This window comes from Lepidothrix coronata, unplaced genomic scaffold, assembly GCF_001604755.1.
Source record: "Lepidothrix coronata isolate B3197 unplaced genomic scaffold, Lepidothrix_coronata-1.0 Scaffold41, whole genome shotgun sequence".
NCBI classification, from domain to species: Eukaryota; Metazoa; Chordata; class Aves; order Passeriformes; family Pipridae; genus Lepidothrix; species Lepidothrix coronata.
In genome coordinates, this window is record NW_016690221.1 from 1438995 (window position 1) to 1466468 (window position 27474).

The 27474-nt window shown below is 48.6% G+C and overlaps 2 protein-coding genes and 1 long non-coding RNA gene across 5 annotated transcripts; all 3 read right to left on the reverse strand.

Annotated features, from left to right (window-relative positions):
- Positions 1–660: 660 nt before the first annotated feature.
- CHST12 (carbohydrate sulfotransferase 12) lies at positions 661–7952 on the reverse strand. Of its 3 annotated transcripts, none has more exons than XM_017813647.1 (2): positions 7873–7952; positions 661–2435 (listed from the first exon to the last, which is right to left on the reverse strand). In XM_017813647.1, exon 2 carries the CDS (start codon positions 2338–2340, stop codon positions 1081–1083), a length of 1260 nt encoding a protein of 419 aa, XP_017669136.1. In that variant the 5' UTR covers positions 2341–2435; positions 7873–7952; the 3' UTR covers positions 661–1080. The 3 variants fall into 3 exon arrangements, with proteins under 3 accessions (XP_017669136.1, XP_017669137.1, XP_017669138.1); XM_017813648.1 differs by lacking the exon at positions 7873–7952 and adding an exon at positions 7727–7823; XM_017813649.1 differs by lacking the exon at positions 7873–7952 and adding an exon at positions 6170–6797.
- A 773-nt stretch (positions 7953–8725) lies between these two features.
- On the reverse strand, positions 8726–11172 carry LOC108496697. The gene is made up of 3 exons (XR_001874548.1): positions 10945–11172; positions 10197–10298; positions 8726–9679 (listed from the first exon to the last, which is right to left on the reverse strand). It is a non-coding gene; the product is annotated as an uncharacterized LOC108496697 (long non-coding RNA).
- Positions 11173–11196: 24 nt separating this feature from the next.
- On the reverse strand, positions 11197–27002 carry LOC108496529 (kinesin-like protein KIF19). Its single transcript, XM_017813314.1, has 18 exons — positions 26982–27002; positions 24677–24757; positions 22329–22439; positions 21332–21419; positions 20628–20764; positions 20353–20478; positions 19557–19751; positions 18632–18784; positions 17648–17770; positions 16638–16791; positions 15534–15708; positions 14976–15165; positions 14134–14404; positions 13841–13962; positions 12909–13051; positions 12338–12443; positions 11338–11846; positions 11197–11206 (listed from the first exon to the last, which is right to left on the reverse strand). The coding sequence occupies exons 1-18, from the start codon at positions 27000–27002 to the stop codon at positions 11197–11199; spliced, it is 2715 nt and encodes a 904-aa protein (XP_017668803.1).
- Positions 27003–27474: the final 472 nt, after the last annotated feature.

A 27474-nucleotide genomic window follows, 5' to 3' on the forward strand; every position in this document is an offset into this window, starting at 1 on the left:
CTTATTGAAAGAAACCTTTTGGATCTTCTTCCAGGGATAAGCATCTGCATCCCTGCCACATTCCCTTAAAGCATGCACAGGAATGAGGACACAGCAGAGCTCTCAAGGGACCTGCAGTGCACACAGCAGTGACCAGGACAGCTGGGCCATCCAAGAGCACACTCTGCCCCTCCTGGCTGGTCACAACCCCCAAAAACGTCAGGCACCATCCTGCAACAGGACATGTCAAGGGAGATGCTCCACACTAGTGTGGAGGTATACAAGGGCTGAACCTCAGCTTTTTGGACAGTAGAGTCCCACACTGCTTTCCCAAAAGGTGAGGCAGTGCAGAGGTGCTGTGTTGGCCACCTGCACGTCCTGAAGCACCTCACAGGCTTGGTGTCACTGCTCCCAACGCCATTTCCTTCCCGTGACCCTGGCGTCAGGCTCACCAGCTGTGAGCAGCACACGTCACCGGAGCCCTGGCGCTCTTCCAGGACTGTTTGCCAGAGTCAGGCACTGACCCATCCCATCTGCCTTGAGCCAGCTCGGAGCTGACCACCAGCAGACCTGGCTGGTGAAGGCACCACCAACATCCCAGCTTCCAGAGAGATCTGAGTGCTCTGCAGACCTCAGACCTCCAAAACAGCAGCCCTGAGACAACACACAGAGGCAGGTGCATAATTTCTTGGGGTTTTCTTTTACTGTTTTTTTTTTTTTATTCCTTCCCTTCCTTTGCCACGACACACGCTTTGTATTAAATATCTTAAATATATTAATTTTTAAAAAGTATTAATAAAAAGCTACTGAAGGACACAGTTGGCAGAGTGACCAAGGGCAGCGACCCATTGCAAAATATGGGGACATTTTAAAAAACAGAAGACCAACAATAACCAAAAAAATGGCATTTTTTGCATATGCACAGCTGGCTGGAATACCCTGGATTCTGACATTATTGCAAAAATGGAAGGGGAAGCAGTAGAAAAAATATATTCCATTGTAGCAACCTGTATGGGGAAGGGAGTTAAGAGCAAAAATGAGGAGGCTTTAAACATTTTTGGTATTTCAATGTTCCCTCCCACACCCACTGCCCAATCACTTTTAGTCTTTAAGCAAGTTTTCTGGCTTGGGGTAGCCAAAGAGTACAAAATCTGCTTCGTAAAGCTTGTAGAGCTGCTGCCTCCAAGCCAGTGGGATTTTGGCAAACCAGTTATCTTCCCAGCTGCTGGCAGTCCTGTTCCTGTAGCTGGGTGGGAAGCGAAGCAGCCTGTCCACTTTGAGGAGCTGCAATAAATAAGCAGCATCCTCATCCAGCGTCTCCAGCTTTCCAATGAAATCATAGTCTATCTGGCACGGGTGGCACAGGCGGTAAATCTGCCTCCAGTGCTCATTGAAGGGGGTCATCTTCTCTGTCCTGGGGTCCAGTAAGTACTGGATGAAGTCAGAAAAGGAGACTTTGAGGCCTGCCCCGAAGGCCTCGCTAACGGAGGTGGGGAGGTTGGTGTGGTTGGAGTAGAGCTTTAACATGGGGATGGCGAAACGCCGGTAGAACTCCTCGTTCTCCAGCTCAAATTTGCTGCGGAAGGCGGAGATGAGGCGGACAAAAGGGTCCCGCACGAAGAGGAACTTGGTGTACTTCTTCAGCTTGATCTTCATGAGGTGCCGGGAGAACTTCCCGTAGCGGCGCCAGAATTTGTTGAACGTCAGGTGGGTGCTGGTGTTGTGGACGTGTTCCCGGGGGATGTCCAGAGGGTTCCGGTACGGGACGCCCTGGTCCAGGAGGCTCTCACTGAGCACAATCATCACTCGTTTCCAGTTGGTGCAGGCCACCTTGGGCACGTAGCAGTAGATGATGCCGTGGCGGTCATCCACGATCAGGTGGTTGAGCTCGTAGTTTGGGATGTCATCAAAGGAGCGCTCCTTGGTGGGAAAGGTGAAGCTGGAATTGGCACAAAACTCCCGCAGCGTTCTCTGCCTCTCCAGCTGCAGCTTCTCTTGGTCCAGGCTGTTCCTGTCCTTGTGCGTAGACCAGTCATAGCCCCGCACCTTCTCCTCCAAATTACTCACCACGGGCTTGTTGGAGCCCTGGACAAGGAGCTGCTCTGTCTTTCGGGGGGTAGAGTTGTTCTGTTTCAGGCTCGAACTAAGAAGCTTTGCCAAAAATTCATCTACATCTGGCAAGGCTTCCCAGTCTTCACCTGCCGTGATACCAGGGATGGCTCCTGGGGAACGAGGCCTGGAGAAGGACGTGTGCAGGTAGAAGTGAGCCGTCCCCACGTTGTCCCAGTACACAATGATCAGGAGGATCATGAAGATGGAGACCAGCACCACAGAGAGACGGAGGAGCCGTGCTTTGGTCATCCTGACACCTACTGTGGTAGCTGACTTTCACCTGGATTCACCTCTGACTCACAGAGTGAGGCTTGGGATCCAGCATTGTGCTGCAGAGCAGGATCCTGGAAAGGCATGAGAAAAAAAAAGTCAGTTGAGCCCTTAATCCCTCTGGTTTGAAGAGAACGACCTGGCACAATCAAGACTTGTTGTGGGGCCAGCCATGCCCATTTTCACACAGGGAGAACTCTGAGAGTACCCAGAGAGACCCTGTGGAGAAGAGCTGACTGGCCAAAAGGAGGCACAATGTGTTGCAATTTTATCAGTTTCATAGCAATCGTGGTTTTTTATCAATCTCAAGCTTCTGGAATCACATGATTTCAAGAAAAGCTCTGTTTTAATTTAAAAAAATAAATAAAATACAATGATTTCAGGCCTAGAGCTCACAGAAGCAAGTTTGAGAGTATTAAAATATACAACCGTATACAGGAAATATGCAGAGCCAACCACCCCCTTGAATTTTACACATATCTAACACACAAGAAAAAAGAAGGCTTAATCCATGATTTTAAATTGTGATATCACAATGTGGTCTTATCTCCCCGTGAAGGTGCTCTGTGCAGAAAACAAATTCTTTATTGGAGTTATAAACACAGGGCTGAAGATGCCACTGCCTCAGTGCCTAAAGCAAGTCCCTGCTGAGAGAACATCACTGACCTGAACACACCATCTTATCTACTCTGTGTAGATAAGTGTGAAGGCACCCAGTAGATGTTCCCTCCACAACCTTTCTTGATAGCTACTTCATTTTGTCAGGAACAGAGATTACACAAAGAGTTTTCTTACAAAAACCCCCAAAGGGACACAGCCCTGATAAGAGCCACTCATCAATAAAAATCTAAAGGAGTAATTACTTCTAACTGAAGGATTTCTGAGATTAAGGATGCTCTGGTAAATCTGTGTTTGTGTTCAGACACTTGACTCGGGACCTCTTTTCCTCATTTAACGTAATTTATATTTCTATCACACTCATCACTAAACTCTTGATCACCAAAGACAGGCATGAAATCACTGTTAAAAGGGCACCTCAGATCATCTGTTCTAGAGGGTGCAGCAGGTTCGGGTTTTTTACTTCAACCAGTCCCATCTTTTCACTGCTACCTTGCTTTCCACATGTCTCCCAGCCCCTTTCCACCAGCAAGATGCTCAAGGGAGATCCATCTCCCCACCCTGCTGCATGTTTTGTGGTCCAAGGCTGCATGCAGAGGCAGGCTGGCAAACCAGCCTTGTTCTCGCCCTCAGCCATCAAGGAGCCAGTGCCTCCAGCCAGGGAAGAACAACATAGCAAAGTGAGGAGCTAAAAGTAATCACTCCAATGTCCTCCTCCCCTCCAAGCACAGTCCAGGCCCTGATTGTAAATACAGAACAGCACCTACAGATAGAAAACAAGAACTGCCCTTTCTGCAGCCATCCCAAATCTTTCCAATGACTTCAGAACAAACCCTGCAAACAGCAGCTCTGAAAAACAAAGCCACTTCGGGACAAGCTGCCCTGAAAAACTTTTCAAAATGAAGGCTGGGTCTCCAAAACACAGAGGTTGCTCCCCAGCCAACTCACATCACCCCTAAACAGCACCAACCCCACCCTGCAGAGAGATACAGAAGAACCCGAGTTCAGATATGCAGAAGTGCTGAGCTCTGTCGTTCCCAAGGAAAAGGTGCTCAGCCCAGCCTTGCAGCAAATGACCTGGTAAGGAGCCCCCTGCGTGGCTGTGCTTGTGTCTCAGGGGTGCCAGATTTTAACAACCAAAGTCCAGGTTTGAAATATTAGACAAGAATTTAGTTACAAACAGGAACAATACCAGATATTGTTGCATGTTGAAGCATTAGGTCAGCTTGTCCCAAAAGACAGAAAACACAGATCTGAAGGCTTAGGGTTTCTCCACCCTGGTGTATTTATTTACAATCTGGAACTAGGGAGAGCCAGAATTTCAGCAGAGCCATGGCCTAACACATAGCTTTGCACTGCAACACCAAAAAGTGCCTTTTCTGGAACCAGGCTCTTACTCTGCCTGTGAAGAGGAGCTGGAGGAACTGCAGACATAACGTTTTACAGTCTGCAGAGCAAGAAGCAGGTATTACTCAGCAGTAATTCTCTACGTTTAGCTAGTCAAGACTGAGGATGGAGCAGACCTAAGAAGAAACACCCAGAGAGATGAGCATGGAGCTAAAGAAGGGCCAAATTACATATGTGCGTCAGCACTTCAAGCCAAGCATCTCCGTCCAGCAGCAGAAGATAATGGAGGGACACTGCCAAGCCTTCTGCTTGGCACACTCCTGGGTTTGCGTTTTGCCCAAATCTGTTCTTGCTTTCGAGCCCGTTTAGCTGCTCAGGGCAGGGACTGCTTCCCACTCTGGATGAATAGGGTGCCCACTGCGCACATAATCCCAGCACGCTGTGTTTCCAACGCTGCTTGAGACCTCTAGGCTGGCTGGAATGCAGCAAGCCTGGAAAGCTGCACGGAGCATCCTTTTCTGCTATCCCTACACCCAGCAGGTTCCACAGCCCCGGGCAGCACAGCAGCCTGCTGGCATTCCTGCAAAGCTGTCCCAGCCCAGGCGTGGACAGATTGCCCTCTCGGCAGCAGTGACAGGAGCAAACGGGACACTGTGTGTGGCACACACGTTCCTGGGGCAAAGGGAAGGAGGGCTCTTCCTCAAAGCCACCATCATAATGCAGCTTTACTGAGAGCACCCCAAGGGCTCTAGCCTGCTTTCCAGGACATGCACACAGGCCTGCCAGAGAGTTTGGCTTTTCCAAGACACACAGCAGTGAGCAGCAAAGGGCTCCACTTCTATTAACTCTACCAGTGCCAGAGAGGAGCCCTGGAAAAGAGCAGTAAGACAGCTTAACTCCCCCTCGGGAGGAAAACACTGTAGAAAACAGAGTTACTCTATTGACTACGATACATCCTCTTCCTGAGCACTTCATAAAGGACGCCAAACTGAAAGGACAAATTACAGGTCTCTGTGCACATAAGAGGGAACATGTCTCTGTCTTCCCCTTGCCAGAATCAAAAGGAGAAGTCTCCAGAAAGAGCCAAGAATTTACATTCAAGTTCAACCCAAAGTCACCAGCCAACAGGAACGTGCACCCGGATCCACACAAAGCTGCCTCTGTGACACGACGCTGGCAAACTGGGAAGTGGACCAAGTGCTATAATCATCCTACAGAGTCCCCTGAGCAGCCAGCCCATGACCAGCTCCAACCTGAACCTGGCCTGGCTATGAACCAAAGAGTCTTCTCCCGAGCTCGAGCCAGACTCTGAGGTCACTGTTCCCATTCTCTCCTATCACAAGCTGCCGTTTCAAACAATCACCTCTCAAACTTTCATTTAACACCAGAAAGGAGGGATGTGTCCCCAGCACTTATTGCAAAAGCTATTGCTGATGCAACTCCTCGGGGATTTGGAAACCTTATTTCCACTTTACAGCCCGATTGTAACTGTTTATTCTCAGAGTAGATAACAGCTTAAGTAATTTGTGTCTCTTTTTTCCTCTCTTCTTGGCTTTGTGCAAAGACTACATTCTTTCACAGCCTCACCGCAAAAGGAAGTAACTCCATCTCACTTGCAGGAGCAGTAAGGCCTACAGAAAATAAAGCAGCTTATACAAAGCCATGCACCAGAGACAAGGGGCAATAACCCCTCTCTGTGAACAGGCATGGTTTTGAAATGAATGTGCCTCCAAAGGCTTGGGTGCAGATCTCATCTCTTTGTATTTCCCCAGGCCTGTCCCTCTCCCACAGCTTCCCCCCAGGGAAGCACATGGCACAGGTCAGGCACTAAGTACCAGCTCACCTCCTCCAGCACCCACTCGTCCTAGCAGGTGAAGATATGGGATTTCAGGTAGCTTGCTTGGGCTTTACCTCCTTCTGAAGACAGAAAGAAGTGGAATAAGAACTTTTAAAAACATACAATCCCCCCCCCAAAAAAAAAAATTCAAATGGATATTTTCCCTTGGAGCACCTGAATTTACCAGCAATCACTGGACCTGTGCAGCCTTCTGTACCCACATACCATTGCACACACCTGGCACCAGTTGCACTTAGGGAATCATCAGCCTCTAGAGACACGGAACGAAGTTAATCTCCTAAAGGTGCAGGAGAACAAGCTACCACCAACCAAAGCAGACAGACTATACCAAGAAGCAAATTTCATATGCTTGGCCATCACTCACCTCATTGCTTCTCCCCAGCTTCCCAAAAGTCTGGCACTCTTTGCAGAGCAGGGCGGTTTTAACCCGTGGTTACATTAGTATTACTGCACAGCATAAGCAAAAAATAGGAATTGTATTGCATGTTTCACCCCAGTTTAGCACATATACCCTGGACCCCGAACATTCTAATCTACAGTCATGGTAGCTGTAGATTGCTGCCCATTGCTGCCAAAAAAGCCTGGTTTGTACAGGCTTAGCAGTGCCAGTTGCCTCTTTTTTAATGTCCATACTTGGAAGCTGTCACAATAACAGTGTGTCTAAAATTTCCAGAAGGAAACTCCCAAAACACAGCATGTCCTGCGTATCCACTACTTTTATCACAAACTTCCAGCACACGCATCTTCCCCGCCCTTACAAACGCAGGAAGCGCCTCCGGCAGCCCCGGTGCTGCAGCCCGGGCCAGCAACACGCCGGGATACTCGTTGTGTGCCAACAGGGGGGCCAGAAACCAGCCCCCGACACCCGCACTGCCTGCGACCGCCTCGCAAACACCTGATTCAGGCACAGTTTCCAGCCTGAGCTCGGCGGTGAAGTTTTGCGCGTGGAGTTCAGGCGGGATTAGCGGCGTTTTCCGCCGGATCTCTTGGAGCAGCGCTGAAAGCCGGGCTCTGCGCTCGGGAGGCGGCCGATTCCCGGGATGGCTCTCGGTCGCTGCCGAGCCCAGCGGCACCGGCTGCAGAGCACCGGGCAGAGCTGCTGCTTCCAGCCTCAGGCCCAGCACCAGAATCATTAAGGCTGGAAAAGACCTGTAAGATCATCGAGACCAACCCATTCGCCAAACACTGTCAGCCCCGCCACCAAACCGCGACCCTCAGCGCCACATCCACGTCTGCCTCCAAGGGGACGGTGTCACCACCAGCTCCCCGGGCAGCTCCTTCCCTGCCTCAGCTTGAGGCCGCTCCATCTCGTTCTACCTCTTGTCACCCGGGAGAAAAGACCGACGCCCACCTGCCCACAGCCTCCTCCCAGGCAGGGAGCGACAAGGTCCCCCCTGCGCCCCCTTTTCCCCCGGCTGAGCCCCCCCTGCTCGCCGGGGAATGTCCATCCCGGCGGCACCGCGGGGAAGGTGAAGGAGAAGCGGAGCCGCTCCGCAGAGCCCCGCGCACGATGCCCCGTGTCCCGCCGGAGCCGAGCCCTACCTGGCACCGGGCAGAGCGCAGGGACGGGGAGGGGGGGACACAGCACTGCGCCTCATAACCGGGGCTGGCCCGGCCCCGGGGCGGCACCGCCTCACCGCGCCCCGCCCGGCCCCGCAGGCACCGAGCGGCCGCGGCCCCGCGCTCACCTCCCGCCGGGGAGCCTTCGCCTCCCTCCTCCTCCTCCTCCTCTTCCTCCTCCTCCTCCCGCTCCTGCTCCGCCCGTCCCGGTCCCGGCGCCGCCGCCTCTCGCGAGACGCCGGCGCGGGGGCTCCCCGCGGGGCCGCGCAGGCGCCGCTCCACCCGCCAGGGGCGGTCCGGGCCCCGCGGTGCGGGACACGGAGGGAGCAGGACACGGAGGGAGCGGGACACCCGGGGACGCCCCTCGGGGCCCCCCGCGCTGGGGAGGCGCTGCCGGACCCTCTGCGAGCGCCGCCGCACGGGAAAAAAAAAAAAAAATCAAAGTGTTTTCTTGTGCTTTCTCAGCACAAGGAGAGGGTCCGACAAAGGGGGTGAGGGGTCTTGGAGCGTCTCTCTGAGAGCTGGGTTTGTTCAGCCTTCTGGTCCTTCGAGTGCTTGCGCGTCGTGGGGGGACGCGTAGTTCCGGGCTTGGCTCAGGAACTGCTGGCACAGGTTTATTTTATACACACTCTGCTTATTTTATCTGTGTGCTCTTTTTTTCTTTATATCTTTGTTTATCCAGAAGAATCAGCCCTGGGAAGAAGTGTTCCTGACCTAGTTCACTATCACACTTCTTCTTTCTGTTTCATAAGGAAAATGGGCTGCTTGCTGCACCTGCTCACACACCTGCATTGCATCCCCACCTCAGGGGTTTAAGACATTAATAAATGCAAGTAATTAAGCTTCCTCATCCCTGGAGTGAACTATCCCTCATCTTCCCCACAGCAAAGCAAGGCTCATGGAGGAAAAGGGAGCATGCACAATGTCGCCCGGTCAGAAAGAGCATGGAGGATGTTCTTTGCAAGTGCTACAGCTGTAAAAAAAGGCTCTTCCTCCATTTGAGAAAAAGCACAAACCCACCTGAGATTGTCACCTTCGATACTTATAGGAGGGAAGACACTCCCGTATGGAGCACAGAGTCACCATTCAGTGCAATGACCAGAACCATTTTATTTGCATTATATTTAATAAGTCCCTTATGGAATAGGCTGCTGCCTGGAGACTTTTGTTCCAAAAAGAAAAGCACATTCCCATAGTTTACCTCCAGGCTAGTAGCTGTTATCAGGGTCTTCACTTATCACCACACTGCCTCTCTGACCGCAGCCAGGTCTGAAATGCTCTGCAGATACACGAGAGCTTAGAGCAATCTCACAGCCAAACATCTGCTCACCCAAACAGCATTCCAGGCGTGCATCACACCTCACAGCTTCACAGCAACACACAGGGACAGCAGGGAAGAATGGGCAAACTATTCCTCAGGCATTTACATTTGTTTTTAATAGTCAGGGAGCCTTTGGGATGCAGGGGTGGCAGCCATACCTTTGCCCTGGGAAAAAAAGGCAGCTTGGTCTCAATGCTGAAATCTTCTGGGAGGCAAACAGTGCTGGGAAAATGAGGTTTTCTTCCTCTCTTGGGCTCTCTTAACACCCTACTTGTCTTAAACTCAAGCTAACAGCTAGAGCACACAGTACAGAGGACAGACTTGAAGTAGGGATAGAGAAAAAGTATTCTACAGCATATACAGCATATAAGGTTCTTCTCCTCCCTGCTCACCTCCCCTCTGCTTTTCAGCATCGCGACACAGAGGCCAAAATACATTTTAAGGCACATTTCTCCTGCATCCACTTCCTTGACTTCCAGCAGTCTTGAAATTGCAATCCCTTGGGGCCACAAAGAGTTCCTGCTCCCTGGGTGACTTGTATTTAGTCTTGGGCTGGCTCCCCAGGCGGGCGACTGGCTGCGGCTTTTGCCGCCTGCTGGCACCATCTGCAGGCCCTGCAAGCGAGAGAAGATGAAGAACTTAGTCAAGTTTCTCATACTTCAATTTGAGTCTCATTTCCAGTTGAAATGGGGAAGAGACAGATTGCCACAGGCTGTGGAGGGCCGAGTTTGGCAAAGGCACTGGGATCTGCACATTGCTGCCTGAAGAAGATCCCAAGGTGACGCCTTGGAAGCAGTTATGTTGACATGTGGCTAGCTGAGATTAAATTTTGTCTTTTACATATGGATTAGACTGGGATTATTAGCACCTCTGAAAATGTTATTTCCTCTTCCTAGGAGGCTATTTTTGGCTAAGAGGGAGATGTTCCTTCTGGAACATTGCCCGTGTCATCTGTTGCAAAGAAAAAAGGCTTAAAACTTGGCCGCAAAACCTCTGCTCATGTGACTGCTTTCCCAACTGGACCATTTGTGTTGCATTTACAGCTCTTTTGGTTCAGATTGCAACAGAGCAAGTGCTGAAGAGTATCACAGTGCCTCCTGAGCCAGCCAACCTGGTATTTCATGCACTCACCCTTGACTTGTTTCTGGAGGTCTTGTCCTTTGACATGATCAGCATTGCTGTGCTGGGTGGCACTTGCGTTGCCTTTTGGCAGCATCTCGAGTGGAGTCCCCTCTGTCAAAGGCAGGGAGAGCTTTGTTATAAACAGTGCGAGCGGAGCAGAGTTTAAAAGCATTTTGCAATGTATGAGTTGCTAATAGCTAGCCAAAATAAATTATAGCATTGTAAATCAAAAGTTAGCCATTTTTTAGTAAAAAAAGTTAGAAAAACTAAGGTGGATCAGTTACACCCCTTGCCAGAATGGGGAAAGATTCTGGCAATATTTCAGTAGGATTTGGGTGTCCAGTTCTCCTAAACTCATCCTGGCCTTGTGTACCTGCACAAGGCAAATCAACTGAAGCTGACAGATGGTCAGCACAGCTTGTCACGTCTTGGTATCCTTGCTGAGGTTTGGATGTGAAACACAGACTAAACTGAGATCAATCACTTGTTGCACATAAACACAACTGAACAGTAATTCTTCCCCATAGGTTACAGGCATAGCTGAGGCAGTGGCCTACAAAGGATATGCTTTCTTACCCATCAAAAATCTACTTAGACCATATAAAAACCAATCAGATCAGCTTGCTAATTGTTCTGATCATTAGCGTTTACTTTGGCTTATTTCTCACATGACAATCCATCTTCAGCAGAGCTGGTGCAGGATGCCACCATCTGTCAGAGCTGATGTCGGGCACAGACAAATCTCTCTGGCCCCTACCTGACTGGTGGCTGGCAGGAGCCCTGACCTTTGTGGCAATGGATACGCTTCTCACAGCTTTTGACTGATGGAAGAGGCTGGCTCGGCGCAGGTGGTTCTCACAACCTGTGTCTGTGTTAGAGCCTGAGGGAGTCCAGGGCTTAGCATTTGAGATCTGAAAGACACCAAGTGGAGTTCACCTCAGTGGTGATGTCTCTGACCTCTGACTGTTGCCACATTGTACCAAAAAGATTCCTTTCCCACCTGACCGGCTTAGCTTGCTCTTTAGGCAGGAGGTCAAGGGTGAAGATATTTAGAAGAAGAATAAAGATATTTAACTTATTTCCCCATGCAGTTTGTACTACATTTCTCTTCCTGTATTTAAAAACCACCCTAGCTTCACTGGGTCTATGCCTTCTGCTCAATCTATCCCCTTCAGAAAGAAACACAAAGGGAGTTTGTGTTCCTACCCTGTTTGGTTTAAGAGAGTGAGATCTTTTCTTTCTGGCTGTCCTCCCAGCAGACACCTCCTGGTCTCTCCTGCTCCTCAGCTCTCCCCTGGCTGGGGAGCACAGCTGGCTCCCAGCTGTGGGCTCCAACAGCAACCCTCCAATGCATGCCCTGTCTCTTGTCTGACAGTCTGGGATAGAATTGGCCTTTGGATACTTCAACTCAAGCACATCCTCCCCAGAGGTGTGGACTGGGGTGGCTTTGCTCCCAGGGTCTCTGTGCTGGGCTCTGGAGCGGCGACTGGCTGCAATGAGGGAGATGCTTTTGGTGCTGGTGGCAATTTCCTCCAAGGTCTCTGGACTCCATAGAACAGCAGCAATGTCTGCAGGTGACTTTTTCCCATGGAAGCCTAGAGAGGTGGGGGAGTGCAGCCTGGGAGTCAACTTCCCTGCAGCAACATCTGTTGGTTTCTGCTAAAAATCAAAGCAATTGCAGTGTAATTTGCTTTTCATTCAAAGCTTTTATATTTTCCCCCTTCTAAGCACTTTAAAACACTTGGAAGACATTAAATTTCACCTGAAATATTGTTACAATAACTTCTGTGCACAGAGAAACAAAAGCAAAGCTTTTTGACTGTGTATTTCCCATACACAGCCATGGCTACAGAGTCAGTCAGCCAGTGAGCAGGGAACTGATGAGCTCCTAACTGTCCCTCCTCTTCCAGGGTGCTGAGTGAACTGGACACACTGGAGACGGGTGAGTCACACAGAGTGCCTAAATTGGAGAAGGCAGTTAAGCCTTGGCCTCTTAGTTAAATCCCAGGTTTTAAACCCAGGGCCAGTGCTCTAGGAGCAATTTTACCACCTTCCTCACATATTTAGCTGCTGTGCATGTTTTTGTCATCACAAGAGCAAGGTGCTTTCCACATCAAATGTGCCTTGAATTCAGTTCCTGCCATACTGACCTGCTGAGCTGGGCTTTTTGGCAAACCAGAGAAAGTTGGGCTGATGTGGGTGTCCACAGACCCCTCCTTCCTACAGGGTGTTGTTTTAGCTGATCTGCAGCTGCCACTGTGAACAGAATATGCCAGCAGGTTATGAGATGAAAGCACAGGCCCCTTATCAACAGGGAGAGATGCAGCATGTTTAGCTGAGAGCTCTCAAGCTGTGGAGAAAGCCAGAAACCTGGCAAACATGATAATAAAGAACACAGCAAGGAATACTTCAGGATTCATGAAGGAGAGATATTTTGTCCCCTGATCCTCACAAACTTTGTTACTTTATTTGATTTAAATGCTTGCCCACCAACAGAAGCAAATTGAAACTTGTCCCATAGCCTCTCTCTGCAGAGAAGGCTCCTGCTAAAACATGGAGCTGATTTGCAAGAACAATGTACCAGAAAAGTCTCTTCTGGCAGATTCCAGTTTCTAGAGGTCCTTCCAGTTTGATATCTCCCAGCTTTGTGGACTTAGCTGGGAGCTACCAGGTCTCTGTGCCCTAGAGAATAAGTCTAATAATGAGAAAGACTCACATTACCTGTCTGAGTCAAGGGTGATGGAGGGAATGCCAAACTTCACTCCCCAGGGAATATCCTTCATGTTCCCAGGCAGACCCTTTCTGATCTCATCTTTATTGGGATCCAGATGCTGACTTACATCCAGAGAAGGGCTTTTGTGGGGCTGCGGGAAGAGGGAAGAATGAGACCCTCAGCAGATTTTTCTCACTGTAAAGCCCCTTCTGCAGCCCAGGCTCTCAGTCTGTATCACAAAGACACCCTTGATACCCCATGTGCTTCTGCATAGTTCCAGCCACCTGCTATTTGCTCCCCTCCTGTAGAGGGGCACTCAGAGTAGTTTAATTTCTCATATAACAACATGACTAACATTAAGTTTATTATTCAAGGTGAAACCCAACTCCTTGCCCTGTTCATTCTAGACAATCATAATAAACAGGAGACGCTGGTGCTTGGACTCCCTGCTGAAGGCTGGCAATTTCCTGGCAGCCCCTTACTGTCTCAAAACACTGTTTTCCAAAGAAAAAGGGGCCAGCAGCATCTTTCCATTCTGTCAGGAAAGATCTGAAGACCTCAATAACAACTGTGCCATGAGCAAGTAGATGTCTCTAGGTAAGAGTCTCCTTCAGCAGTCCCTTGGAGTGCTGCATGTTTGGCCATCTAACCTTTGCTTTTCTCTTTGCAACCAAACCAGTTCTCTCTCAAATCTGACACAACAGAAGCTGGGTCATTCACAGCACTGCCTGGGTGCTTCTGTGCTGCTAAAAGCCTTAATCCTCTGAGGTAAGGGGAAGGAGGGAAGGAGAGTAGAACTCCAGAGGCAACATGTTCATAAAACAGTGTGCAGCTTCTGACTGGCACCAGGACCCAGCCAGGTTTTGTGTGTGAATCCATGGCCATGACAACATCATGGGACAGCGTGAATTCTCCAGCACAACAGGCTGCTCTGCCTTACCCTGAGCATGCTGGACATCACTGAGTGTAGCAGCAGCAGGCGGTTCAGCACCCCCTCCTCCAGCTCAGAGAGGTGCAGGTGGTGTAACCTCTCCAGTGTCTCTGGGACAGGAATGTTCTGGGCTGGAGCAGAGATATGGAGGAAGACTTAAAAATAACTCCTAGAAAAACAACTGAGAACTGTGAAGTCATGACACCCAAGACCATGTTTTCTGGATGGATTGTTCTCCAGTTTGCCATCAGAAAACAAAGCTTGGAGATAAGGACAAAGCAAGAGAAAAGGTGCTGCTTTACCTTTTATCAGCATATGTTGCTGCTGAATAATTTCTTCACAGAGTAACAAGTGCTGCTGCAGTTGCTGGATCACAAAATCCTTCTGGCACAATAGATTCTCCCTGTACAGTGTATTTGGCTGCAGCTCTGTGTTGCCAAGCTGAAGCTCATGGGCTCTGCAGAGAAGCCTGAGCACCTCCTGCTGATCCTCACTAGTGATTTGTCTGGGGAAAAACTCCTCCATCTGGGAAGCTTTTTCCTTGGCATTTGCTAAGTGCTGCTCCAGCTCTGTCTGAAAAAGACAGATAGGGGTTTGCCAAGGCAGCTCAGCTTCTTGGGGCAACAAAGGCATTTGAGCAAATCTTTGCTGTGTCCTTCATGCTGAGATTGAAGTAATATCTACAAGAAGTATTTTGTATTTTGCTTGTTCTACTACCAGCCACCATATTTCAGTCATGGCAGATATATACAGATGCACAGTCCTTGCCTAGAGGAACTCAAATGTTAATGGGAACTACCCAAAAAAACAATGACTAAAAGCAATTACCAACACATTGAACAACCAATGAGTGACAAACCCTCAAAATGGAAAGGATTAGCTCACTTATAGGTAATACAAACCCAGTGGGTGCTTTTCCCTCATCCTAAAAACCACAAGGACACAGGGATGATGCAAAGATCAATCTTTCCATGCTGCTTCCTTCAGCACCCCAAATTATTTAGGAGTCCAGCTGCCCCACTGCTTCTGTGGTGCGAGCCCAAATCCACATGAACCTCTGAGTTATGCTGCTGCCATCCTGCCCTCAAGTACCCACCAGGCAGGGGGCAGACTAGAAATCCTAAGGGCACCTTCACCTCCTCACCTTCAGGGCCGCTGTCTTGCGCTGTTCTGCCAGCAGCAGGTTGATCTCTTCTCTTGCTACTGTAACTTCATGCGATTCAGGTGAATTCATGACATCCACTTCCCTGTCTTCCTCCTCCACTATTTCTCCTTTCTCCTCCTTTGCCGGCATGTCATCCTTACATGCAACCTGAGCCTTCTCTCGTTCCCAGCTGCCAGCCAGAAAGAGAAAGGAACTTCTGGGACACAGTGACATAGCTCTAGTGGTGCATAGCCCTTCATTGTGTCTGTCCAGCTTGTTCTTCCATGGCAGCAACAGAAATAATTAGTCCAGGCTGCTTTGGAGCTGGACAAACCACTCAGAAGAGCACAGTTAGCTTCCTCCCCTTTGGAAATTTGTAAGACAGGCCTCCTATGTGTTCTTTCCATGGGAAGGACAGTGCTTTTCCCCACTTTTAGTCTTGAGCCTAAACTCGATGCGATATGTGCTGGTTGCCTTATGGAGCTACACCTACTCACTTCCCATGGCGAGTTTGGAGGTCCCTATATACATTGTGCTGGAAGCTAAGGAGGCACTCACTCAGCAATTGTTAGGAGGTGCCTGCAGGTATCCACGTGCAGCTCAATGTTGGTGTTTTCCAGCTCCATCAGGCTGTGACGCATCTCCATCTGCTCCCTGAAAGCCCCGATCAGCTGCGCCCGCAAGGTGCTCATTGCTTGGCTGCTGGGTGCCTCAGAGCCCTGCTGCCCCTCTGCTGCAGGAAAAGACATTTCTGAGCTGACATTAGGCCAGGTGAAATTCTGTGAAGTCCCCCCAAAAACTACTCTGGGACCAAGCCACACGTTAAAAGACATTCATTTACAGGACTCTGCCTCATTCTGCAGTCTTGTCAAGTTCATCACGTGCCGAAGAAATCTGGTATAGCTTTATATTATTAGCAATAAATAAGGCTCATTGCCATGCTTTTGTGAATATTAAGAGGATACTGCATTGCAGGGACATCTCTTCTGCCTTTCCACCCACCAAAACCAAAAAGGTATCAGTTTTCTGTGCCTGTTATCTAGAAATGACCTTGGGTACTGGTAGCAGAGGCATATTATATCTCCTGTCTAGTCTGTCAGCGAACTTGACTATTTTTATTTCATTTCTTGCCAGGTTCACTGACAAAAGGAACAATCCCTGGGGCAGAACAATCAGTGTTTTAAAATCTTCGCCCTGCCTGTCTCTCTGTTTTTTTCTTTCTTTAATTACATGCAACGAACCATAGAGCAGAGCTCGGTGTCCTGACACAGCCTCAGAGCCCATGATGACGCAGGCTACAACTCGGTCACCCCTCTGTGACAGACAGGACTTCCCCAGCAAATGCCACCATTTGATGTCAAATCTCTTTTGAAGGGCGGGTTTGTGAAATGTAACACATTTTAACGTTGATGAAGATGCTGAGAAGGGTGATATCCAGAGTCACACGGAACATCAGAGAGAGGCTCCTGCAGAAAAACAACCTCAGCTCCTCCACCTGCCTCCACTGCCCATCAGACTGTGTTTTCCACTTCGCTTCTCTGAGCTTCCCCCAGCTGTGTCTGCACAGAAACCCACCAGGCACTGCCACAACCCACCCACACAGCTCCTCTCCCGCTCTCATCCTTCCAGACACCCCAGAACCGTTCCAGCTCCTGGCTCTACCTTGCAGAACCCCGAGGTCAGGGCCAGCTGCACTTTCCTCCTTCTCCTGGTCCTCGACCCTTGCCTTCAGACGCTCGATCTCCCTGTGGAGCTCCGCGATGATGCCGGTGTACTGGTCCATGTGGTAGGAGATATTCTGCAGGTTACACTTCACCTGGGGAGCCAGAATAGGTGAGTGTTGGTCCCATGATTGGTACAAGGGCTGCAAACAAACCCAGGCTTTCAGCTGGAGGGCACTGAATCTTGTGATGGGAAAGGATTTTCCCTCGTGAGTGGGGAGACTAAGTTAGTGGTTTTCCCTAATCCGTGGAAATTCCCAAAATATGACAAAGAAAAGCCAGGGAGCCTGTGTTCACAGGAAAAACACATAGATCCAGAAGGAAGGAAAACCTTGTTGTAGATCACTGTTCATCTTCCTTCACCCCATGAACCTCTCCATTTTATTCTTCATTGCTATAGGCCTTTAGTTCCTCTTCCAAGCCCAGCATCTGCACTGGGACGTTCCCAATACACTGTCATCATCTTCCATCCATCATTCCTTGTGGTGTGCACCCAGATCCATACCAGGCATATCATCCTCTGCCTTGCCATTATTCTGCCCCCTTCTTTTCACCTTCAGATTCCTCTTCTCCTTCACAACCCAAACAATTTGCTTTCCACTGTTCCCTTCATATGTATTTCTTCTCTCACTCACACCGAGTCCCTACACCAACCTGCACTGCCCCCTCCTGAAGTGTGTTCTCCCCTCACCCACCACATCTGCTATTTCCACTTGAAAGCTTTTAGTCATAGAGTCATGGAATGGTTTGGGTTGGAAGGGACCTTAAAGATAGTCTCTAAGGCAGGGACACCTTCCATTAGACCAGGTTGCTCCAAGCCCTGTTCAACCTGGCCTTGAACAATTCCAGGGATGGGGCAAGCACACCTTCCCTGGGCAACCCGTGCCAGAGCCTCACCACCCTCACTGAATCTCTAAGCCCAAACTCCTTGGGACTGGTTTGCTCTGGTACCTGTGTCTTGATGTTTTTTGCTCGGTAGGCATAGATCAGGGTCATTCGAGATTCTTCAAAGGAGGAACTGGCTGGGCTGATGTGTGCAATCATAACGGTCCTGCTGTTGCCCCCTAAGGAATCCTGGAGGGATGCAATGTTGGTGTGGTTAGTAGGGATGTGACAGGGTTTTGCTGCTCAGGGGTAACCACTGTGTCTGGGTACCCCTGCAGTTCATTGAGATTCTGATGGAGAATCCCAATTAAGAATGAAGGAAGTGCTGGTAAAAGACCATTCATTAGGCCCTCTCACTACCAACAGCAAAATCAATAAGTAATTAACTTGCTACAAAAGAAGAATTTTTGCAAGAGAATTGCAATTTCCACAAATGCACTGGCAGCTTCTGAATTCCACTCACAACAGGAGCCTTGAGTTTCTCTCCGTCTCTCCTCCTTCCCACTATCCTCTAGAAAACACATCTGTCATGCAGCAGCAGCGATAGCTCAGCACCAAGGCTTGAGGGGAGGTTCACAAATGAGGTTGTAAAGGATCCATAAAATAACCAGCGTGGCAAAGAGTGTGTCTGCAGCCTTTCTGATTTCCTAAGGGAGAGACAACTTGTGACAGCACACAGTCACTCTCAGTCTTCCTTCCTCGTGCCCCAACAAATTTATTGGCCAATTTCAGCCAAATCTTATAGAAGGGATAAAACATTCAAAGGCAGTAAGTTAATTTAAGAAATCCCTGGTCACCTGTAAGCTTTGAGATGTACAACCCAAATCTTTAGGATTGCTTTAACCCTATAGAAGGTCCTTCCTTAATCACAGAGATCACATGTTACAGGCACAGCTCTGTCCAAGTCATTGCAAAGCTCACGCAAGATCCTAGAGCAGCATTCCAAGCTGGATAATGGCAACGCACAGAGATAGTCAAGGATCAGCCCTCAAGCCCTAATCTGAGCAGTGATGCCAAGCCCCGTGCTGGGTGCAGGGGGCTGTGCCCCACCTTCAGCAGGCGGGTGAGTTTGCTGTCTCGGAAGTTGACAAACTGGGCCCGGTTCCCGCCCTTCTCGCTCAAAGCGTTGATGCAGTTGCCTAAAGCCAGCAGGGAGCGGTTGATGTGGGCTCCTTCCTTCATCCTCTTGCCCCGGTTCTGAGTCTGTTGGGAGGAGAAAGTGGGAAGGGGGACAGACAGACAAACCCCATGCTTGAGAACAGTGGGGCTGCACCTCAGGAAGACGTGCGGCATCACCAGGGTCAAGGCTTGGATATCAAAGCAATGCCTCCTGCAAAAATCAACCTGAAAGTGCTGGGTTAAACCCCACTCTGAGGCACAGAGATGCTGGTAGGAATGTGTTTCTTGAAGAATGGCCCAGCTTTGACGTCTTAGTTCTTAAAAGATAGCTATTAATTATCTTCTAAAGATTATTTCAAATATTAAGGTGCATAACTACATCACTCCAGAATTCCTGGTCTCAGTAAAGATACTTGGTATGTAAAATCTCTCTTCCTCAAATCACCTCCCCAAGTTCAAGCATTTCCTCCTTCCCATAGGAGCCAGCTGACTTATTTTCCACCCACCAGCATCCCTCTATTCCACCAGCACCAGCTTTCTCTCCAACAGCCCGGCCAATCCCTGTCTAACAAACCACAGCTTCTCTTCAGATGTGAAATTCGCTGCTGTTTTTTTCAGACCTGAGGGAAGGCTTGAACCCAAAAGCAGATTTACGTTTTTCCAATTACTGCAGCTGGCCTAATGAAAGGTATCACCAATATCTCCACACTGAGTCATGATTTTCAGGCTGTCTCAGGTACAAACTACTCCTCTGAAGCAGCAGAGAAGCGCACAGGGCTGAGGGCAGGCAGAGCCCGCACAGCAGACCAGGGAATCGAGCCAGGTCTCACCAAAAGCTGCCAAGCTCTGGCTGTACCTGAGCCGCTCTCTCTGACCCGGCCAAGTCGACCATGAAGAGCTTCCCAACCCGCACTTCCTCGCCAGTCTCCTTCCGTGGGCTCCTCCGTGTCACCGTCACCTGCAGCACCGCGTGCGAGCGGGAGGACGCCCCGTTGGCCGCCGTGGGCTCCTGCGTGCGCTGCTTGTTGCCTTTCATCAGCAGCTGCATGATCTGAAGGAAGCAGAAGAGCCCGTGGACATGCACAGCTCTGCCTGAGCCACAGCACAGCGTTCCCTCAGACTGAACCCCTCACCCAGGGCACTGGCAAACCCTGTTCTGCTCGTGCAGGCAGGGGTTTGCTGTTGATTTTCCCCAGATCTCTCCCTGTGGCTCATGGGGAGTGCGGGTGTGTTGTGTTTGGGGCTGTTTTCTGTGAAGCCTGCTTATCTCATGTCCAAGGCACATGTTTAAGTGCACATCAGTGTTGTTCAAGGGGGTTTAGTTAATTCTTCTCACTCTCCAACTGGTTGTTGACACGGGTACACAAATCAAAGCACTCCTGCCCTTCCCAGAAGGCAGGGTGCACCCTGGGGAGGCAGAGCCAGCAGATGGACAGCTGGGGATTTTACCCTGGTTCCTACACCTCACTTGACTCCCTGATCAGCCCTTTTCATATAATTCATCACATTAATCCAGTCCCACCAACGTCCTGCTACAAAATGTCCTTACTCCTGAGTAAGCACAGGCAATAGGAAAGTGTCAAGAAATTTTAAATCACTGCTGCATGAAAGCACAAACACCCTCCCTTTCCCCTCACTGCAGACCACAGTACCTCCTGAGCATTTGTAGTGGAGACTTCTGTAATTCCTGCTATCTGGATGCTGCCTCTGGAATCCTCTCTCAGGTCTAAGAACCCCGAGGATGGGTTCAGGAGGTCACGGATCACTTCGTTATAGATCTGAGGGTAAGAAATGGAAGGTTGGTTTGAGACTAGCACTGGGTCCTTAGGGTTGAGTTGATCCTGCATTTCAATGGACAGACTCAGATACCCCACTTCCCATTACAGCTGCTCCACAGAGGCTGGATCTAAGGCAGCACAGACCTCACCTCCAGGTAGGACATGGAGACTGTGTAATCCACCTCCTCAGCAGTGGCTCCAAGGCCCTTGAAGAGGTCACCAAGAGCACGGATGTAAATCCCTGGTTCACTGTCCGTGCCCAGCATCGTGTAGGTTTTTCCTGTTCCTGTTGAAGATAAAGAGAGCAGCAGCAAAGCCAAACTTCCACTTGAGAAAGTTTCCACAACAAGTGATACCTTGTTTCCTAGGGATTTCTGTGCTTTACCCCCTACTTTCCTCCAGTTACTCCAGTTTCTTATGCTGCAATGACACTGCCTGAGGAGAGACACGGTGCATGCCATCCAGAAAGAGTGGGCAGAGGCCTGGCAGATGGGCAGACAGGTAGAGTAACTGCTCACCGAGCAGTTTATACTCTGTTCTGTATAAATGCTTTCTACAGCTACATGGGTTCTCCTGAGATCAGCCTCCAGCATTGCACAGATGCCCTTATTACCTCCTCCTTTTAATGGGAAGATTTGTCTCTACTGAATTCTACCTCAATTAAGTGACTTTTCAAATAAGGCAGCTTCACTGTTACTTTGGCATTTCAGTGAGGTTCACTGTTCCCAATGAGAATGGTATTTTAATGCTTCACTCTTGTCCTCATAGCAAGCACTTAATTGGCTCAATATTTCTGGCTTTCACTGTGATATTTTATTCATCTGGAGCAGTACAGCTACAGGAACTACTTTACCTGTTGGACCGTATGCAAAAATGGTTGCATTGTATCCAGAAATAACTCCTTCTATCAGGTTTTTGGTCGTGGACACATATACTTCCTCCTAATTCAGTCAAAAAAGCACAGATTTTCGGTCAGGCATAACAGCTGTCCAAATATCCTGTAACTAATTGCATTCCCCATTATTTTCTCACTTTATTTTAGAAATTTCCTGGGCTTTGGAAGGATTCTCAAGCTGTTTGAATTCTGATACATCATCAAAATGAGCAGAAAAGCACAGAGGTTTATTGAATTTTCTAAAGGCAGGTAAGGTGCAGGAGCCTACAGAAAGAAATAACCTTAAATATGATTATTTTCTGAACATGAAATACTGTGTCTTTTTCTTTGTGTCTGCTGAAGAAGGGAATAAATTCTCTCCATGACCTTATCCTTTATGGAGAAGTGCCAGTGGGCCTCCAAAAATCTCTTAGGTAGCATACAAGGCTGCCACTCTGAAGCTGGGTGTGAAAGAGAACACAGATGAGCAAACTGCTGTGAGAAGCAAGGCTGTGGTGATCACAGAATGCAGGTGCTGATTAAATCCTCACAGTGTAGCTCATACCTGTCTGCAAAACATGGCTCAGTGAGGGCACCAGAGCTCCCTCCATGAGCCTGTAAAACCACAGAGGCACAGGGAAGAGCTGTGTGAGCAACAGAGCCAAAAACATGACAATGATCTCATTCCCCAGAGACCTTGGGAGACAAAGTTCTTCATCCCTGCTCAGGTCTGTTGCCCCTGGGGAGGCCAAAGCAGGAGGCAGAGGCAGACTGAACACTGCATATATGTCCCCCCACTTGTCTGGCAAAAGGAAAACCCTCGCAGCCCTCTCACCTTCAGCACTGTCACCTTTTATCTAGGTGACATGTGGCCTCTGGGCTGTGCAGTTCTACTCACCTGCCAAAAACATTCTTCTAAGCAGGGAAAACAATTGTAGTGTTAAGCCTTTGGATTAAAAAAAGGGAAGGCTGTTACCTGGGTTGCTGTGTGATCAAAAACCATGTCAAATACAAAGGTTTTTTCTCGGGATCTGTTGGCTCGCAGGATGTCATCTGGATCTTCACTTGGATCCATCAGGACCACCCTCTGTTACAGGACAAAGTCAGAAGACAAAACATTAGGTCTGGGTTTGGTTAACAGCCTGTGGGGATTCCTTACAGCACTATCCCTTGGCCAGGGGAATGCTGCACTGCAGCTTTGCCTGGAAAACACTTACACACACAATGCTGAGGCCGACAGACTTGGTTTTGCAAGTGATGTTGCAACTCCTGTAATTTGGAGAACTGCAAAATGCTTTGAAGGTCTGTTGAGCAGTGGAACGGTCGCTGGCATTGGGCAAGAGCAGTGGCTGCAGGGACATGACACCCAACAGGCCCCCATGCAGGCAGGGAGACACAGGACCTCTTACCTCAATTTTCAGCTACGATTCAGACAGGAATTATGAAAGAAAATAGTCAAGTTCTTCAGGAGAAACATTGCCCAAAGTCATCTGCCAAGGCCTTTTGTGCATCAGGACTGATCGAAATATCTGCACTGCTCAGGGACAGAAACTTCATTCCATTTCTGGCTTTTACGAAGGGAAAAACAAAGGTAGGAGAGGAGTTGCAGCAGGTTACAGAACTGGTTCTGTTTCCTTTCAGTCCTTTAGGATCTATTTTAGTACATGATTATCAGAGTGTATTATTACTGTGGAGAATGGGTTTCTGCTCCACTGAGATGGCTCATAAGGAGATGCTCAAGGCTCAAGGGAAGGACAGAGAGCCCTGTGTCTCCTGCTCCAGAGCAGCTTTCACTCTCTCCGAGGTAAACAGATCATTAGAGCATAGATCAACCACTGTTTGACTGACAGAATAACTGCATTGGTGCACCAGGAGAGAGACAAGTATCCAGGACAGGTGCCCATGGAGTTCAGAAAATGTCAAAACTTTGGGTTTTCTTTTTCTTTTGCATTTCCCGCTAAATTCCAAATCTCTAACAAGTACCTCCTTGATTTGCAAGTTTTCAATTAGCAGAATTACTTTTTTGTTGTTGCTTCTTTAAAATTCTTTAGTGTTCACTGGTCCAGCTCAGGCCTTAAAAACCTGAAGCAACACAAGAATAAACTCCAAAGGGAACTCCTGATTTGTCCTCAGCAGCAGGATTTGCCTGCAAAAGAGGGACTGACACTTAATCATGTGCACATGCAACTGTGACAGGCAAGAGCAGAGCTTGGAGAATGAGGTCATCGTGTTTCCTTTAGAAGTTTAGGAGCATTTACTAACACTTTCAGGCCTCTTTTACTGAGCTCTTGTAACATCCAAAATTTTGCTCACAGTGTATCCATGCATCCAAAGAGTCCTTTTCCAACCTGGGGCTACTGTCTGGTCTAACCAGCAGTATTCTAAAAGCACAAATCTTCTGCTATTGCATGGAAGCATTAAAACATAACAAGCCACTAGCAGAGTCAGTTTTGAGTTAGAGTTAATAAGCAGACAGAAGCAGTTCTAAATGAGTTCAGCTGAGAGTAAAAATAGAAGGGAACATAAATGCAAATCAAAATACACCAGGAAATCTAAGTACTTCAATTGCCCAGTCAATTAATTTGCTTTCATAATTACAGTTATTTGCATTATTAAGAGAAAAGCATTCTCATAGACAGAAGTTACTCAGACTAATGCAATGCACATTTCCTTCCCAGATTTCCATTAGAGAAAATAGATCTTGGGGGAGATGATGCAAGTCTGAATAAGCTGTATAAAAATAAAACTAATATCCTTGTGAGATTAATGGCTGCTTTAAAAATAGAAAAGAAAAAAAAAAAGGTATTTCACGGGTAAGGTGCTAAACAAAAATTGCATTTGTAAGATAATCCATAAAGGGGAAAGACAGATTCATGTTCTCTTTGCTTCAGAGGGCTTCTATCATTTGACTATTGAGTGGAGACCAGATATATTACAGAATTAGTGTGTGTTCAGGAAGGGTTCAGAGATAGATCAACTGAAGCACAAAAGAAAATAATGGGATTTACATTGAAAATGAAGGTAAATAACAAGGACACAATAAAAATATGTAAACAGATATAGCAATGTAGAAGAGGTAAGTGGGGGCCTCCTGCAATTCCTGCCTCTGAAAAAAAGGGAGCAAGAGGTGGGAAATGCAGAACTGGAAAAAAGAGGTGCCATTGCATGAGAAGCTGCATCCCTGCCGTGTCCCAGCAAGGGCAGGGGGTTTGCAGGATTTGAAAGCAGGTGCTTGCACATGGACCAGAGGAGCCAGAGGATTGGGGTGGCCCCTGGGGTACCTGGCAGAGTCCCCAGTGCCCATGGAGGGGGTCCCCAGCTCACCTGCTCGCCCACTCTGCGGGCAGCGAGCGCAGCTCCCTCCTCCTCTTCGGCCTCATTGAGGGGTCGGATGCGAAGGGCCACCTGCACACACAGCACACACGTGGCTTGGCTGTGCTGAGGCCACCCAGACAAACCTGCAGCAGGGCTCAGCTCTGAGCAGGCACCAGCAAGGGCTACAGCTTCTCGCTACGTCTCTTCTGCTGATCAAACTCAAAACCTTAAAGCTTAAGGCCTAGAAGTTTAAGGAAGTTTATAAAGTTTAAATGAGTTCATTCTCTCGTGATTTGCACTTTTATCTTGACAAATTCTTCCTCCCTCTTCCCCCGTTTCTGCCTCTAGCACAGCAAGACTCCGACTGATTGACAGAGAAGGTGGCAGAGTGAACTCAGCCGTGTCATTGCAGCTGCCAGCAGGAACCTTCGGAGGTCTGGGACCGTGGTACCAACAGTCCTAGGGCTGAGCACGATTACAGATTCCCCTGGTGCTTCCAAAACACTGATTAAAGTTATCCATGACAAAGAAAGGGAATTGCATCTCAGTAAGTACCCATTTTGTTTAATCCCAGGTAGCAATCCTTATGAGCCTGTTCAACCAGATCAGAGCAAGTTGGCCCTGATCTGTGCAGTTCCCACAGGGTTCCTCAGGAGCTGGAATTCATTGCAGGACTGATTATAAAGTAGCAATTAACTGCCAGTGCCTCGTGCCACAACTCAATCAGCCAGAAACACACTGCTTTGCTTGAAACGCAGACGATAATTTGACTCGAAGATTTAAAACACAATGGCACAACCTATTTGTCAGCATTAATAATAGACAAGAGCACATGTATTTCAGCCTGTTTAATCTACATGTGAAGTCATAGAGAAAATGTGGTGTCACAGATCAGCTGTGGGGTTAATTGGGCCCCCTGAAGCTGAGGTCCTGCTCTGGCCCTGACTCACTTTGCAGCTGTGGCACAATCCCAAACCTGTGTGCCTGGTGGAGGGTCTATTTGAAATCCCACCTAACAGCTGTCCTTGAGGTCTCAGTTAATAACAAAGATTTGAAAAATTTTATTTTCACTTTTCCATGGCTTTTTTTCCCCTTCCATAAAACACAGCAACACCCCCTTTGCAGCTCCTGCCAGGAGAGCTGATGCTTCTAAAACACTGCACAGGAACAACACCATATCAGGAGGGTGGGTGTTATCAAAACAGACTCGTTCTGCAGCCCCACCAGTCACAAGCAGCTAGTTTCTATAGGAATCAGATTTATTTCCACAATAACAAGCTATGTGTCAATCAAATGAGGGTTTCACAAACAGCTCCCAGTCTTAAGTACTGTAGTAGCCAATTTTGAGTAGCTCCAACAAAGGAACATTTCTTCACTGGGAACATCTCTGAGTATAAGGTAAGCTCCTCAGCTTTGGATAGCTTTTAATATTCACAAGAATAAGTTAATTGTTGCAGCTTCATCATCTCCCTAAACACAGCTGAGTGACACTGTTATGAGCATCTCATTCCCAAGGGCTGAACTAATCTCTTAAAAGCATTTAAAAATATTATCTGGTACACCATAATCCCAAATTCTGCAGGAGGCAGAGGGGATCATGCAAGTCTCTCTTGAACAGACTTAACCTTCAGAATGGTCCAGTTAATCACAGTACTTGTGAGCCCCAGCCAGTGAGGGTAAGAAAACAAACCCAAATAAGCAGCATGTGGAGCTGGGTCACACCAAGTACTAAGGCTTTTCCTCGCATTAGAGAGGAATGCAAGGTATTCCACATATTATTGACTTTATTTTAAGCGATTCCAGTTTGAGCAGGGGTTTCTGTGTTTGCCCCAGTCATGTTCCAGCACACTGTGAGAGCAATGCTTCAGTTTAACTGGGAGGCACAGGGTTGAAGGTTGAAACTTGGGAGAGGATTACATTTTCAAAGCATTCCTCTTACTGGGATCAACAAAGAGAGATGCAGGACTGTAATCCCAGCTGCTTTTGGCTGTTTATTGTGAATATGTCAGACCTCAAAAAGACAGGCACACTGAGGACTAACTACCATCACCACCTGCCAGGTTACCCAGCCTCACCTGCCCTACAGCACATTTTTTTTTCCTCTGCAGGACACTTATACACGACTTTTGTTTTCAATCATGCCCAGTTAGCACAAGTCTGGGTTTTTCCTCTGTGGTTCCTGGACCACAGAGCCCAGGAACACCAGAAGACAGCTGGAGAACACGATATGTAAGGATACTGAAGGATGCCAGGGCTGGGTACAACCCAGCTGCTCCTCCCCATCCCATTTCCTCCCCTAAGCAAGTGGACTCACCATCAGCTGCTGCTCCTTCATGGCCGAGGTGTGGGACGATCCCAGTTCTGGGCTGGGGGATTTGCCCAGGGAGGAGCACATGGAGCTGGAGCCCTTCAGGCTGCAGAGGCAGGAGACTGAACAGTTCAGAGGCAGCAGCCATCACCCCAGGGATGGAAGGAGAGGCAACACCTGCGCTCCCCCGGGTGGGAGGTGACTGCAGGCACAGGGAGAGGTGGCAGCCACAGGCTGAGCCCCAGGGCAGGAATGGGCTGCAGGAAGCAGCACCTTGCACAGGAAACAGTGAAAGGGGTCAGGATCAGCAAAATGACTCCCCTAAAAGCCCAAATTAGGGCCCAACTCACTGAGCAAACTTCCACTGCGCTGTCACTTCACACACAGTGGCATTTCACGATTCCCACATTCAGGAAGTCAATCCCCTTCAGCATTTTTAGTGTCAGTCCATTCATCACAACCTATTAAAAAATCACAAAGACAAGATCATCTTTTGTCT